At 41.1% G+C, this 15,203-nt stretch overlaps 1 protein-coding gene across 3 annotated transcripts in view; it reads right to left on the reverse strand.

Annotated features, from left to right (window-relative positions):
* Window positions 1-15,203, reverse strand: part of katnal1 (katanin p60 subunit A-like 1) — a 39,217-nt gene that overhangs the window by 20,623 nt on the left and 3,391 nt on the right. For 2 of the 3 annotated variants that reach the window (XM_043692036.1, XM_043692035.1), the window contains exon 2: window positions 12,295-12,470. The exons of the other annotated variant lie outside the window; for it this stretch is intronic. In XM_043692036.1, the coding sequence (XP_043547971.1) occupies window positions 12,295-12,456 (162 nt within the window). In that variant the 5' untranslated portion in view covers window positions 12,457-12,470. The remainder of the gene's footprint in view (window positions 1-12,294; window positions 12,471-15,203) is intronic. 3 annotated transcript variants of the gene reach the window in all.

Below are 15,203 nucleotides of genomic sequence, written 5' to 3' on the forward strand. Positions count from 1 at the left end.
CTCAGGGGAACATAGTACAAACAGCCAAGTTTATGGTATTAAGACTGGCTGTAATGCAACAAGGGATACGTTGGCTTCCAAGACATCAATTGTGTTAGGGGATTCTGTAGTCTGAGGTACAGACAGACGTTTCTGTGGCCAGCAGCGAAAAAGCAGAATGGTGGTTGCTTCCCTGATGCCAGGATCAAGGATGTCTCAGAGTTCTCATGGGGCCAGCAAGAGGTCATTGTCCACATTGTAGCCAATGATATAGGAAGGGAAAAGGTTGAGATTCTGAAAATGAGATTACAGAGAGTTAGGCAGAAATTTAAAAAGGAGGTCCTACAAAGCAGTAATATCTGGATTACTCCCAGTGCTACGAGCTAGTGAGGGCAGAAATAGGAGGATAGAGCAGATGAATGCATGGCTGAGGAGCTGGATTCAATGGGAGAAGGATTCACAATTTTGGATCATTGGAATCTCTTTTGGGGTAGAAGTGACCTGTACAAGGAGGACAGATTGCACCTAAATTGGAAGGGGACTAATATACTGGCAGAGAGATTTGCTAGAACTGCTCGGGAGGATTTAAATTAGTAAGGTGGATGGGTGGGACCCAGGGAGATGGTGAGGAGAGAGATCAATCTGAGACTGATACAGTTGAGAAAAGAAGCGAGTCAAACATTCAGGACAGGGAGGAGCAAAGCAGAGAACAAGATAGGACTGATAAATTAAACAGCATGTATTTCAATGCAAGAGGCCTAAGAGGGAAAGCAAGTTAACTCAGGACACGGTTAGGAACATGGGACTGGGATATCATGGCAATTACAGAAACATGGCTCAGGGGTGGACAGGACTGGCAGCTTAATGTTCCAGGATACAAATGCCTCTGGAAGCATAGAAAGGGAGGCAAGACAGGAGGGGGAAGTGACATTTTTGATAAGGGATAGCATTACAACTGTACTGAAGGATATTCCTGGAAATACATCCAGGGAAATTATTTGGGTGGAACTGAGAAATAAGAAAGGGATGATCACCTTATTGGGATTGTATTATAGACCCCCTAATAGTCAGAGGGAAATTGAGAAACAAGTTTGTGAAGAGATTTCAGTTATCTGTAAGAATAATAGGGTGGTTATGGTCCGGGATTTTAACTTTCCAAACATAGACAGGGACTGCCATAGTATTAAGGGTTTAGATGGAGAGAAATTTAAGTGTGTAAAAGAAAATTTTCTGATATAGTATGTGGATGTATCTATGAGAGAAGGTGCGAAACTAGGCATGGAAAAGGATACACCAGATCTAAAAGTTGAAGTTCTAGATCGGAGAAAGGCCAATTTTGATGGTATTAGGCAAGAACTTTCAAAAGCTGATTAGGGGCAGATGTTCGCAGGTAGATGGACGGCTGGAAAATTGGAAGCCTTCAGAAATGAGATTACAAGAATCCAGAGAAAGTATACTCCTGTCAGGGTGAAAGGAAAGGCTGGTAGGTATAGGGAATACTGGATGACTAAAGAAATTGAGGGCTTGGTTAAGAAAAAGGAAGCATATGTAAGGTATAGACAGGATAGATCAAGTGAATCCTTAGAAGAGTATAAAGGGAGTAGGGGTATACTTAAGAGGGAAATCAGGAGGGCAAAAAAGGGGACATGAGATAGCCTTGGCAAATAGAATTAAGGAGAATCCAAAGGGCTTTTACAAATACATTAAGGACAAAAGGGTAACTAGGGACCCTCAAAGATCCCTGAAGAAGGGCTTATGCCCGAAACTTCGATTCTCCTGTTCCTTGGATGCTGCCTGACCTGCTACGCTTTTCCAGCAACACATTTTCAACCCTCAAAGATCAGCAAGGCGGCCTTTGTGTGGAGCCACGGAAAACGGGGGAGACACTAAATGGGTATTTTGCATCAGTATTTACTGTAGAAAAGGATATGGAAGGCATAGACTGTAGGGAAATCAATGGTTACATCTTGCAACATGTCCAGATTACATAGGAGGAAGTGCTGGATGTCTTAACGGTAGATACATCCCCAGGACCTGATCAGGTGTACCCGAGAACCCTGTGGGAAGCTAGAGAAGTGATTGTTGGGCCTCTTGCTGAGATATTTGTATCATCGATAGTCACAGGTGAGGTGCTGGAAGACTCACTAGTGCCACTGTTTAAGGATGGGTGGTTAGGACAAGCCAGGGAACTATAGACCAGTGAGCCTTACCTCGGTGGTGGGCAAGTTGTTGGAGGGAATCCTGAGGGACAGGATGTACATGTATTTGGAGAGGCAAGGACTGATTCGGGATAGTCAACATGGCTTTGTGCGTGGGAAGTCATGTCTCACAAACTTGATTGAGTTTTTTGAAGAAGTAACAAAGAGGACTGATGAGGGAGAGGTGTCGATGTAATCTATATGGACTTCAGTAAGGCGTTCGACAAGGTTCCCCATGGGAGACTGATTAGCAAGGTTAGATCTCATGGAATACAGGGAGAACTAGCCATTTGGACACAGAACTGGCTCAAAGGTAGAAGACAGAGGATGGTGGTGTAAGGTTGTTTTTCAGACTGGAGGCCTATGACCAGTGGAGTGCCACAAGGATCTGCGCTGGGTCCTCTACTTTTCGTCATTTACATAAATGATTTAGATGCGAACATAAGAGGTAAAAGTAGTAAGTTTGCAGATGACACCAAAATTGGAGGTGTAGTAGACAGCGAAGAGGGTTACCTGAGATTGCAAAAGGATCTTGACCAGATGGGCCAATGGGCTGAAAAGTGGCAGATGGAGTTTAATTCAGATAAATGCGAGGTGCTGCATTTTGGGAAAACAAATCTTAGCAGGACTTATACACTTAATGGTAAGGTCCTAGGTAGCATTGCTGAACAAAGACACAAGATTCATAGCTCCTTGAAAGTGGAGTCGTGGGTGGGTAGGTAGGATAGTGAAGAAGGCGTTTGGTATGCTTTCCTTTATTGGTCAGAGTATTGAGTACAGGAGTTGGGAGGTCATGTTGCGCCTATACAGCACATTGTCTAGGTTAGTGATGCTGGAAGAGCACAGCAGTTCAGGCAGCATCCAAGGAGCTTCGAAATCGACGTTTCGGGCAAAAGCCCTTCATCAGGAATAAAGGCAGTGAGCCTGGAGCGTGGAGAGATAAGCTAGAGACCTAAGGGGCAACTTTTTCCACGCAGAGGGTGGTACATGTATGGAATGAGCTGCCAGAGAAAGTGGTGGAGGCTGGTACAATTACAACATTTAAGAGGCATTTGGACGGATATATGATTAGAAAGGGTTTGGAGCGATATGGGCCAGGTGCTGGCAGGTGGGACTAGATTGGGTTGGGATATCTGGTCGGCATGGACGGGTTGGACATGCTGTACATCTCTATGACTCTGTGACAACTTATATCTAAATGGAGCGAAACCTTACTGTTTCAGTGCAGCAGCATCTGGACGTGGGTGGCCCCATGCATGAATCGCAGAGAACCAGTATGCAGGTGCAGCAGAAAACAAAGGCAAACTGAATTTTCACATTTATGGAGAAGAGTATAAAAATAGGAAAGTTTGCTGCAACTCTACAGAGCATTAGTGACAGCACACCTGGAATACTGCATACAATTACAGTCCCGTTACTTGAGGAAGGATGTGGCTGCATTGCAGGCAGTTCAGAGGAGGCTCACTGGATTGATTCCAAAGAAATGGGATTTGGCTTATGAACGAAGATTGAGCAGTTTAGGCCTATTCTCTGTCCCGTCTAGAAAAATGAGAAATCAAATAGATAATGATAAAGGGGATAGGCAAAGTAGACATAGAAAAAATGTTTCCTCATGTTTGGCAATCGAGAAAGGAGGTCATATATTTAAGATAAGGGGTAGCAGATTTAAAATACAGATGAGGAGAAATTACTTCTCTCTAAATGGTCATGTATCTGGGGAATTTACTATCCTAGAGTGTGATGGATACTGGTACATTGAAAAATTTAGACAGATTTTTAATTATTAATGGGGTGAAAGCTTATGCAGAGGAGGCATGAAAGTGGAGTTCAGGCCGAGATAAGACTAGCCATGATTGCATCAAATGGCAAAGTAGGCTTTAGGGGCTGAATTGCCTACCCCTGCTCCTAGTTCTTACAGAGCATGATGTATTAGTTGTAATTTTTCAAAAATTATTGTATTCCAGAAAAAAAACAGAGGATTGGAAAACTACTAATGTGACACGACTATTCAAAAAGGATGGAGGCAAAAAAACAGGTAACTATAAGCTGATTAGCCTAATATTTGTTGCTGGAAACGTACTGGAATCAACTATCAAGGAACTAATAGCAGAACATTTGGAAAATCATAATCTAGTCAAGCAGAGTTAGCACATCTTCATAAAAAAGAAATTGTGTCTGACTAATTTATTACAGTTTTTCATGGAAGTCTCAATCAGGGTGGACAGAGGTTAACCAATAAATGTGTTGTATTTTGACTCTCAGAAGGCATTCAACAACATATCTCATAAAAGGTTAAGTCAGAAGATGAGAGCTCACAGTGTTGGAGGTAGTGTATTGGCATGGATAGAGAATTAGCTCTGGGGCAGGAAACAGCAAATGGGGATAAGGGGCTTTTTCTCAGGTTGGCAATCAATCAGTGACCAGTAGGGTTCCACAGGGATCAGTGCCGGGACTGCAACAAGTTGCAAATGGAGTATGTTATAGGAAAACGCAAAGTTGTTCATTTTTGAATGGAGAACAAAAATAACAGATTACTTAAACAGAGAAAAACTATAGTAGAAAGCTGCAACAAAGGGTCTTACGGCTACTTGTGCACAAAACACAACACAGTTGTAGCAGGTAAATAGGAAAGCTAATGGAATGTTGGAGTGTAATGGAATGTTCAAGGGTATTGGAGTTTAAGAGTAAGAAAGTCTTAGTGCAACAGCACAAGGTTGGAGAGATCACATCTGGAATACTGACAGCAGTGCTGATCCACTTAAGATATAATTTCATTGGAAGCAGTTCAGAGAAGACACCCTTGGATTATCCCTAATATGGAGGGATTATTTTATAAACAAAGACTGAACAGGTTGAGACTCTACTCACTTGAGTTTAGAATAGGGAGAAGTGGTCTCACAAGAATGTATAAGATTCTTAAGAGGTTTGACAAATTTAATGCTGAGGATGTTCCCCCTCTGACCTTATGTTGGAGGGAAGGTCATTGATGAAGCAGCTGAAGATGGTTGGGCCTAGGACACTGTCCTAAGGAACTCCTGCAGAGATGTCCAAGAGCTGTTATAATTGATCTCCATTAACCATAACCATCTTCCTAAATAGTTTATGACAGCCATTCAGACTGACTTAGTACCAGCTTTGATCTATGATTTTTGCCAAACTAATTCATTTTAACCAATACAACAAATCCTTACAATTGGCTTACATATTTCAAATACTTAAAGAAGAAAAGAGGATTTCTTCTCATTGTTATCCTACTAATTTGCACTGAAAAAGTTGCATCACTACAAATGAACAAACCCATCATTGCGATAAAAGATATACAATATATTTAATTTGGGAATTTGAAATCTTAGAAGAGAGATGTATGGTTTCATTTCTTTGAAGATTATTTATTGTTAAAAGGTCATAACGTTATTTGGAAAATTAACGAAATATATCTTATCCAAAAAAGGCATGTGATATATTCAGGTGCCTAGCAGATTCTCACTAGTATTAATGGTCGAGACGATGATAGATCAGAAGCCACTAGTTAAGACTCCTGACTTCAGTTCGGAAGGAAGAACAGTTTCATCCTAGCAGGAGTATAAAATTCTCAGTTCAAGGGAACCAGTACCTGGCAGAATGGTGTCAGTTTAAGAGACTTTCAAACTGTGAGACCTTTGTATGGGAGTCTTTGAGGTATTAGAACTAGGGGGTTTATGCTATCGAAATTGAAAAATGGTTCACATCAACAGACTTGCCGACAACCATATCACAATTCAAGGACGAAAGTTGCTAAGAATTTAAGTAAGAAATTAAAGAGCCTAAATAGGACTGATATTAGTCTTGGATTGAGTATCTGTAAAAGATAGTGTTGGGAAATATGATAAAACTTGTTTTATTCTTTGTCTAAACTGTCTTAATATATTTAGCAATATTGGTTTACTTTTTGTGTGTTGGAATCATAACATCAGGCATTACTAGTAAATTGTCAACTTCATTAATCATCATCTACAGCAAAGCATTTGACAAGATGGGGAAAGGGATGTTTTGCTAAATTGTGTTCTCATCTTAAAATACTTAATCAATGCCAGTAAGAACACTCATTTAGTAAAAGCATCCTATTTCGCTATGCACACCTAAAACGTCAAAAACTCACATTTCTGTGCAATCAAATTAGTGGCATAAAACATTCTAAGCCAACCTAGCTGACTCAAACCTGAATTCCTGACCCACATCTTTTCCATTACAACGACAACCTACTTTAGTCTACTTTCACTTTCACCTCCACGACATTGCCCATATCTGTTGCTGAAACTCTCATTCAAATGTTTGTCACCAAAAGGGATAAATGCTCTATTAAATCCCCATCCTCCATTAATTCTAGCATTATAAATTCTCCTGTCCTTGTCTTATTCTACACCAAGTTTCACTTGTCTGTCAGCTAATTTTCACTGACCTACATTGGCACTTCATCCCTTAATACTTCCCCACTCACCAGTTTTCCTCTAACCCTGGCCTTCAATCAAACTTAGAAGAATATGGGAAGATCTGATTGAAACTGACAACACAGAGGTGCCTGGCTAGGGTGGCTGTAGGGAAGATGTTTCCACCAGTAGGAGACTAGGGCCTGAAGAATGAAAGGGCAACCCTTTAGAATAGAGCTGAGGTGGAATTTCGTCAACGAGAGGGGGGTAAATCTGTGGCACTCACTGCCACAAAAAGCAGTGGAGGCCGTCATTGAGAGTATTTAAGACAGAGATAGCAAGGTTTTTGATTAGTGAGGGGACCAAAGATTATGGGGACGAGACAGAACAACAGGGTTAAGAAACACATCAGCCATGATCGAATGGAGGAACAGATTCATTGGCCTGAATCTCTTATGGCCTTCTTCATTCCTTCTTCAGCTTGATGACAGATCTTTCTTCCTACCTCTGAATTAACAGCACAACATAAATGAGAGCTATTCCTTTTCTTCACAGGAGAAATAAAGCACTGAAGCAAAGAATGACTGAGAAAATTAATCTTAAGGAGGTTTTTAAAAGAATAATAAAAAAAAATCAAAACTCATTAAGGAACAATGACAATGACATTCAGGTGGTTGAAAGACACTGCAATTAATGGTGAGATTAAGGAGAAGATGAATATGAAGACGACCAGAGTTGGACAACAATGGAAGATTCAGCCTGGAGTACAGTGCAAGAATTTAGGTTGACACTAGAAGAGTTTGAAGTAAACAAGACTTCGGTGAAGATCACTAAACCCAGGGTGCTCGGTAAGCAAGACCTGATTCAGATCAACCAGTTGAGTTTTAGATGAGCTGGGAATGTGTGGATAATAAGATTGGAGCTAACAAGAAAATAAATTGGGTACTTAATAAACAACCTGGGCAAGGTGAAGCAGTAAATGTTATCCTTCATAAAATCATAGACTAGCTACTGGCAGATTGTTGGGTTTGAAACGAGTTGTCCTGGGTCAGATAGGACATGTGGTATCATGGTGCTCCATTTCACATGAACCTATATGATGGAAGGGATAACAGAGTCAGTAGTGGGAAACAAAATATTATTTTTCTTGATATTCAGTTTGAGAATGCTTTAATCTATCACGATTTAATGTTGTTTGAGCAGCTTTAAAAAGTGGTGGTGGTTTCGGTTTGAGGAAAATGGTAGCTTCTACAGTTCACTTCATTTCCTCTCTGGAAGACTGTGGCAATGGTCGTATCCTTGAGATCAACAATGATTTTGTCTTAATCTCAGATTTTCAGGAATAGTTGATAGCAATGATGGGCAACTTCTGCTCCTCCAAGTTTCAAAATCTCCCTGGAATCCCATCTACTCTTGCAACTTTTCCATTCCTCATGTTTAATGGTGGTTTTTCCATTCTTAATGTGTCTAATGGTGGCTACAATGTCTTCCAGACTAGATGAGAGTCCAAGATCATCTTTGGAGAGTTGGTGAGATTTCCTCAAATGCATTCTTGTCAATATTTTTCTCATGGTTTAGGATTTCTGTGAAGTGTTTTCTCCATCAGATGTTCCATCCTTGCTCTGTACGAATTTGAGAGCAAGGGGGTTATTGGCTTGGCACTGAAGAAACCCAAGGTGTCAAGCTTGTCAGCAAGAAGCTGCAGCTCCTTTGTTTTCTCAGTCTACCATTGATATTTGATTTCCCTGTTCTCCTTTGTAACTCTGCCTTTGCTATTTGAGTTCTCCTCTTTGCCCCACTTATGATGATTTGCCAGGCATGGAGAACTTTCCTCTTGTTGAGGAGGTCTTCAATGATGATGTCATTCTTGTTGCACTAGTGTTTGTGTTTTCTAGTCCTTCACAACATGAGATAATGACTGTTTTTAGCTCTTTTCAGATTTCTTCCATTCCAGTAAGATTTTGGTGAAGACATCGTTGGACAGTTACTAATCTGCTCAGCTCTTGAAGCCACTCAACATTCAGTTTTTTTTTTCTGAGCTATTTCTTCGTCTTCAGCTGTTGCTTGTGGCATTTGCTGGACATTGAAGAGTGGATGAGCTAGTAGTTTGTCCATCACTCTGCTGCACAGATGAAGAAGGGCATATGCCCGAAACGTTGATTCTCCTGCTCCTCAGATGCTGCCTGGCCTGCTATGTTTTTCCAACACCACATTTTTCAACTCTGGTCTCCAGTATCTGCAGTCCTCACTTTCTCCTGCACAGATCATTGCTTTGGTAATGAGGACATCCTTTTGGTCTCAGGATGAATCGATGACGTGGTCAATCATGGAGGTAAAAACAATGACTGCAGATGCCATAGATGCCTTCCAAGAAGTCTTGAACTTGCCTTTTGGGTAGAATAGTGTGTTGGTGATGACCAGCTGATCTGAAATGCACTGACACATGATTTGGAAAGGACAAAGCTATTTGAGATCCTAGGATCCATAGACAAACTGGATGGACTTTGTCGAGAGTGTGATGCTGGAGGGGGGCACGGCAGGTTGGGCGGCAGCCGAGGAGAGGAAGAGTTGACATTTTGGGCATTGGGCCCTTCATCAGGTTGGTTTTTATTCTCTCTGCATCTCACTAGCTATTGGGAAACATGCATCGACTGAAAGGTCCACTAGCTGAAAAATCACATTGCTCAGCCATATGAAGACCTGTGACGGAAACTCATGACTTGAAGTAGACACTGTCCTTAAAGTGAGGGACAGCTGGAAATGATCAACTTCTGTACTTTAATATTGAATTATCAATTGTAGGAAGTAGTGGAAAAAAATGATGCGGGGTCATTGGTTTCCCTTTCTCGGTAACAAAATTTCCAAGTTAGAAAATGTAATAACTATGAGCCCCTTTACTTTCAGAGCAATCACCTTACAAGCATTGTAAATAAAAATGTTATTTATTGTTCATTTTTCAGTTTGGAATTATGTTAATAGCAATACAAAAGGTTGCAACCTAGTTTTTGGTGCTTCACATCTGGGAATGAATAGTAGAAAAGTACCAATTTTAATCTTTTTTAAAAATTGGCAAAATCTAATTAGTGAGGAGATAAAAATATTATTGTTTAATAAAAGAAAGGTTATATCCTTAAATCCTGATTAAATGCAGTATGCCACTGGGAATATACACTAGTTCTTCTGCTACCCTGTAGCTGTACCAAATTAGATTGTTGAAATGTATTTGGTCAAATGCACTTAATGGTAAGGTGCTGGGGAGTGATGTTGAACAAAAAGACCTTGGAATGCAGGTTCATAGCTCCTTGAAAGTAGAGTCGCAGGTAGATAGGTTAGTGAAGAAGGCGTTTGGTATGCTTTCCTTTAATGGTCAGAGTATTGAGTATAGGAGTTGGGAGGTCATATTGCGGCTGTACAGGACAGTCGTTAGGCCACTTTTGGAATATTGCATGCAATTCTGGTCTCCTTCCTATCAGAAAGATGTTGTGAAACTTGAAAGGGTTCAGAAAAGATTTACAAAAATGTTGCCAGGGTTGAAGGATTTGAGCTATAGGGAGAAGTTGAATAGACTGGGGCTATTTTCCCTGGAGCGTAGAAGGCTGAAAGGTGACCTTATTTAGGTTTATGAAATCATAAGGGGCATGGATAGAATAAATGGACAAGGTCTTTTCCCTGGAGTGGGGAAATATATAATGGACCTAAGGGGCAACATTTTCACACAGAGGGTGGTACATGCATGGAATGAGCTGCCAGAAGAAGTGGTGAAGGCTAGTACAATTGCAACATTTAAAAGGCATCTGGATGGGTACAGAGGAAACTCGATTATCCGAATACCAATTATCCAAAAATCAGATTATCCAAAGGGGATCTCGAGGTCTCGATAGAAATATTACATCAAAGACGTGTTTCCAGCAGTGATCGCATCTTTTGTTCAGTGATTAAACAGGCACGTCTCCAAATGACTAACCTCCCGCCTTCTCTCTCCCCTGGAGCTCTACAGAGGGGTGCACCCCCCCCCCCCCGGAATAATCTCTCCAACATTGCCCTGTACAGGGAACCTGTCAAACATTTGCAGAAAAATGCTGTATGTGTGGCTGTGTGCTATTTGGAGACCAACCTCACAAAGGCAGCTGCAGCAACAACAGTCTTATTGTTGGTGTCCAGTCCGGCTGCCTCGGAGAGGGGCTGGGGGTGGACGGGGACGGGGACGGGGACGGGGTGGTCATAGGCTCGTGCGCTTTGTGCTGGGGGGCAGGGTTGGACGTGGTTGGGGGCAGGGTCCTGCGCACTGTGTGCTGCTGCAGTCTCCTGAACGGGGAGCAGACTTTAAAACTCCAAGCCCCAGAGGAAAGGTTGTTAATGGATTTTCCGAATAATCGATTATCCGAACGAAATAGTGCCCACCCATCTTATTCGGATAATCACATTTCCACTGTATATGAATAGAAAGGGTTTGGAGGGATATCGGGCTGGGTGCCGGCAAGCGAGAATAGGTTAGTTTGGGATATCTGGATGAGTTGGACCGCAGGGTCTGTTTCCGTGCTGTACATCTCTATGACTCTAAGAGGCCTTTTTGCATATATCTTGAGGCCAGCTTCTATATAATGTTACCAGCATCTAGATAAAGGAAATAAAAGGAGGCTCAAAGTGAATTCTCAAGAGTCCAGAGATCACTGTGGAAGTGAAGTGAGAGATCATGTGTTCTGAAACCTGCTCAAACCATTAGGTACAGGTAAAAGCACACAGTGTGGTCCCATAAAAGGTGAAGCTGTAAAATAATAACTGGTAAATCATTTATTGCCCAATTCCTTTACTAATTTATTTAATTCATAGATATTTCTAATCAACCTGTTCAAACACATCATTACACACTGCTGGGGCAGATGGCACTTGAACCTAGACCTTCTGGCTGAGATGTAAGGACACTACCACTGTACGAGGAGAAAGTGAGGTCTGCAGACGCTGGAGATCAAAGCTGAAACTTTATTGCTGGAACAGCACAGCAGGTCAGGCAGCATCTAGGGAACAGAAGATTCGACGTTTCGGGCACATGCCCTTCTTCAGGAAGAAGGGCATGTGCCCGAAACGTCGAATCTTCTGTTCCCTAGATGCTGCCTGACCTGCTGTGCTGTTCCAGCAATAAAGTTTCAGCCTCAACCACTACCACTGTACTACTAGAACATCTTCCGAATTTTACCATCTGCTGTGGTGGAATTTAAACCCATTGCTTACAACATTAGTCTATTTGTCCAGTGATGCACCCACTGCACCAATACCTCCCATTGATTTAGTTTATACACTTGTTCCCCAATTCTGCATGTCAAATGTGATCTTATTTCCCCATCTAGTTTTCTACACTCATCTTTACATTCAATTTAACTAATTTTACTTATTTCAGCACAAACCTACCAATATTGTTTAACATCATATTAAGCAACTGAAGTATTTTAATCAAGAGATATGTTATTTGATAAGGTACAAACATTAAAATTCAAAAATCATTTGGGAATAAACAATTTTCAAGTCAGTGCTTGAATAGTAGGAACTACAAACATTTCCTGATCTCCAAATATTTTGATTTTAAAATTTCTTCTTCACCTCACTTCCTTTAGTAAACAATAGTGAAATTGAGATTTAAAAAAAGCTAGCCAGCAAATGTGTAAACAAGTACCCCAAGAAAATATAGGGGTGTGTAGAAAATTTGATAGCCATACCTGCTGCCATTTCACTTTTAATGCTGGATCTCGGATTGACTGACTGTGTTTCTGAATCTGCTGGATTACCCCTTGGTAGTAAACCATTGAAGAATCATAGTTTCCTAAAAGGGCATATTCCCTCCCTTTTTTCACGTTATCATAAATTTCTGCTAAACTCATGTTGCTCCACGCTCCTGAAAGATGAAAATACTAGAGAATTGAACATGCTTTGGAATCCATGCATATGCATAAGAACATTTTTAAAAATACTTGCCCCACAAAGTTTAACAAAGTCTTGAATTTTAGTCACTGCCATCAGTTTAAAAGGTACTTTGTTTTAGAAATTACAAGATTAACTTGATTGATTTTAATTTACAATATTCAATTCATGACATTGATTAATTACAAGCAATAACCTGAGAAATGGAGATATTGATAGCAGTTGGGAGTCCCAGCCATCACTACAATGTCACCTGTTTGTAGGCAATCCAAAATTAATCACACCAAACTCTTCACTTCTCATAATCTACAGTCTTTCTCCCCTCCAAATATTTATCCAATTTTCTCTTAATAAATGCATTCGTGTTTCCTCAAAAAAGCATTCCATCCACCTCCCAACATTCTGTTTAAAAATATTTCTCTCTTCAGATCTCCATTTCCCCTTTTTAGTGGCAACTTTAAAATTGATAAGACATACTTCCTCCTTATTTCTACAAGAAAAGTTTTCCCTAGTCATTCTCTCAGGAACATTTCATAACTTCAAAATCCCTGAAGCCTTCTATTACCTTTACTGTGTCAGGATCAGTAAAAAATGCAGCAAAAAAAAAGTAGTTGAACCTACAAGATATGCTGCATCTCTGATCATTTAAAGTGTCTGCTACCAATGAGTAGAATCCATACTGTAGAACTTAGAAACACCAAGGAGCAGAAAGTGATCACGGGGCTTGTAAATAGACACCCAAACTGTAGTGGTAATATTGGGGAAGGCATTCAATGGAAAATTATAGATGAAAGCAATAAAGTTACAGCTGTAATTGTGGGTGACTTTAATCTGCACACAGAAGGGGCAAACCAAATCAATAACAATATCATAAAGGAGGAAGTCGTGGAACATTGTATGGGTTGGTTTTCTAGCTTCAACATATTGAGGAACCAATGACAGTAAAGGCCATTCTAGAATGGGTATTGTGTAATCATAAAGGAATAATTATCAATCTAGCAATGTAAGGCCCCTTGGATGGAGTGACCATAATATGACAGAATTCTTTGTTAGGTTAGAGTGTGGCATAGTTAGTTCTGAGACTAGGGCCCCAAGTCTAAACAAAGCTCACTAGGATGCTGTGTGACACAAGCTGGCTTGGGTAAATTGGGGAACATTACTTAAAGTGATGACATTGGATAGGCAATGGCAAACAGTTGAAGAGAATGGAGGAACTACGAAAATTGTTTATTCCTGGTGGCACAAAATTAAACTGTGAAAGGTAGCCCAATCATGGCTAAAAAAAAAGAAAATGAGGGTCATATAAGATCCAAGGAAGGGGCATACAAATTGGCCTAAAACAAAAGCAGAATTGAGGTTTGGGAGGAGTTTCATTTTCAGCAAAAGAGGTCAAATCAATTGAGTAAGAGGGTGAAAAGACAGTACAAAAGCTAGCTTTTGGGGAACATCCAAACGGATTACAAAAGCTAACCGCCAAACTTCAGGAAATACAGAGAAAGACAGGGTGAAGCCATGCAGGACATGAAAACATTAATGGGATTTTTAAAAATTGAGGTTGTCGATCATAGATCTGCATAGGGCGAAGGTTAAAGGGATTTGGTACGGGTTTTGGACCCCAAGCAGTATTTTGGATACCAAGTCTACAGATAGTGTAAAGTGAGAGACAAAAAAAACTGCAGAAGCTGTAATCCAAAGTAGACAAGCAGGAGGGTGGAAGAACACAGCAAGCCATGGTAATAGGGGACTCCATAGTGAGAGGAACTGAGCGGGGTTTTTGTGGCAGCAGGCGGGACTTAAGGATGGTGTGTTGCCTTCCTGGTGCGAGGGTTAAAGACATCACAGACAAAGTGCAGGAATCCTCAAGGATGAAGGTGAAGAGCCAGAGGTGATGGTACATGTCGGCACAAATGATGTTGGGAAGAAGAGGAGGAACATACTACAGCGGGGCTTCGGAGAACTAGGAAGAAGGCTGAAAAGCAGGATGTCCAAGGTGGTTATCTCCGGTTTGCTTCCAGTTCCTCGGGCTGGGGAGGCCAGAAACAGGGTGATAATGGACTTGAACGTGTGGCTGGGGAACTGGTGCAGGAAGCAAGGATTTAAATTCTTGGATCACTGGGGTATGTTTTGTGGCAAACATAAATTATACAAGAGAGACGGTTTGCACCTTAATAGGTTAGGGACCAGATTTCTGGCAGGCAGGTTTGCTACTGCAGCACAGCTACGTTTAAACTAAGTAGCGGGGGGAGGGGACAAACTGGATGTTTAAGAAAGAAATTAAGGGAAAGTTAGAACAAGGGAAGTCAAGAAAGACAACTGTATCAATGAGGCAGAAAACTCAAAAAGGGATCATGCTGTAAGGTTGAGTGAAATAGGAGTTGATGGGAAGGATGAGGGCAGTAACAAATCAAAAATACTATACATGAATGCACGAAGCATTAGAAATAAGATAGATGAGCTTGAGGCTCTTTTGGAAATTGGCAGATACGATATTGTGGGGATAACTGAGACGTGCCTTCAAGTGGACAGAGCCTGGGAAATGAATATTCAAGGCTACACATGCTATCGTAAGGACAGACTGACGGGCAGAGGGGGTGGGGTGGCCATGTTGGTAAGGGATGATATTCAGTCCCTAGCACGGAGGGGACCTAGAATCAGGGGATGTAGAGTCAGTGTGGATAGAGCTGAGAAATACTAAGGGTAAAAAGAC

Source organism: Chiloscyllium plagiosum, chromosome 6, assembly GCF_004010195.1.
Source record: "Chiloscyllium plagiosum isolate BGI_BamShark_2017 chromosome 6, ASM401019v2, whole genome shotgun sequence".
In the NCBI taxonomy this organism is placed as follows: domain Eukaryota; kingdom Metazoa; phylum Chordata; class Chondrichthyes; order Orectolobiformes; family Hemiscylliidae; genus Chiloscyllium; species Chiloscyllium plagiosum.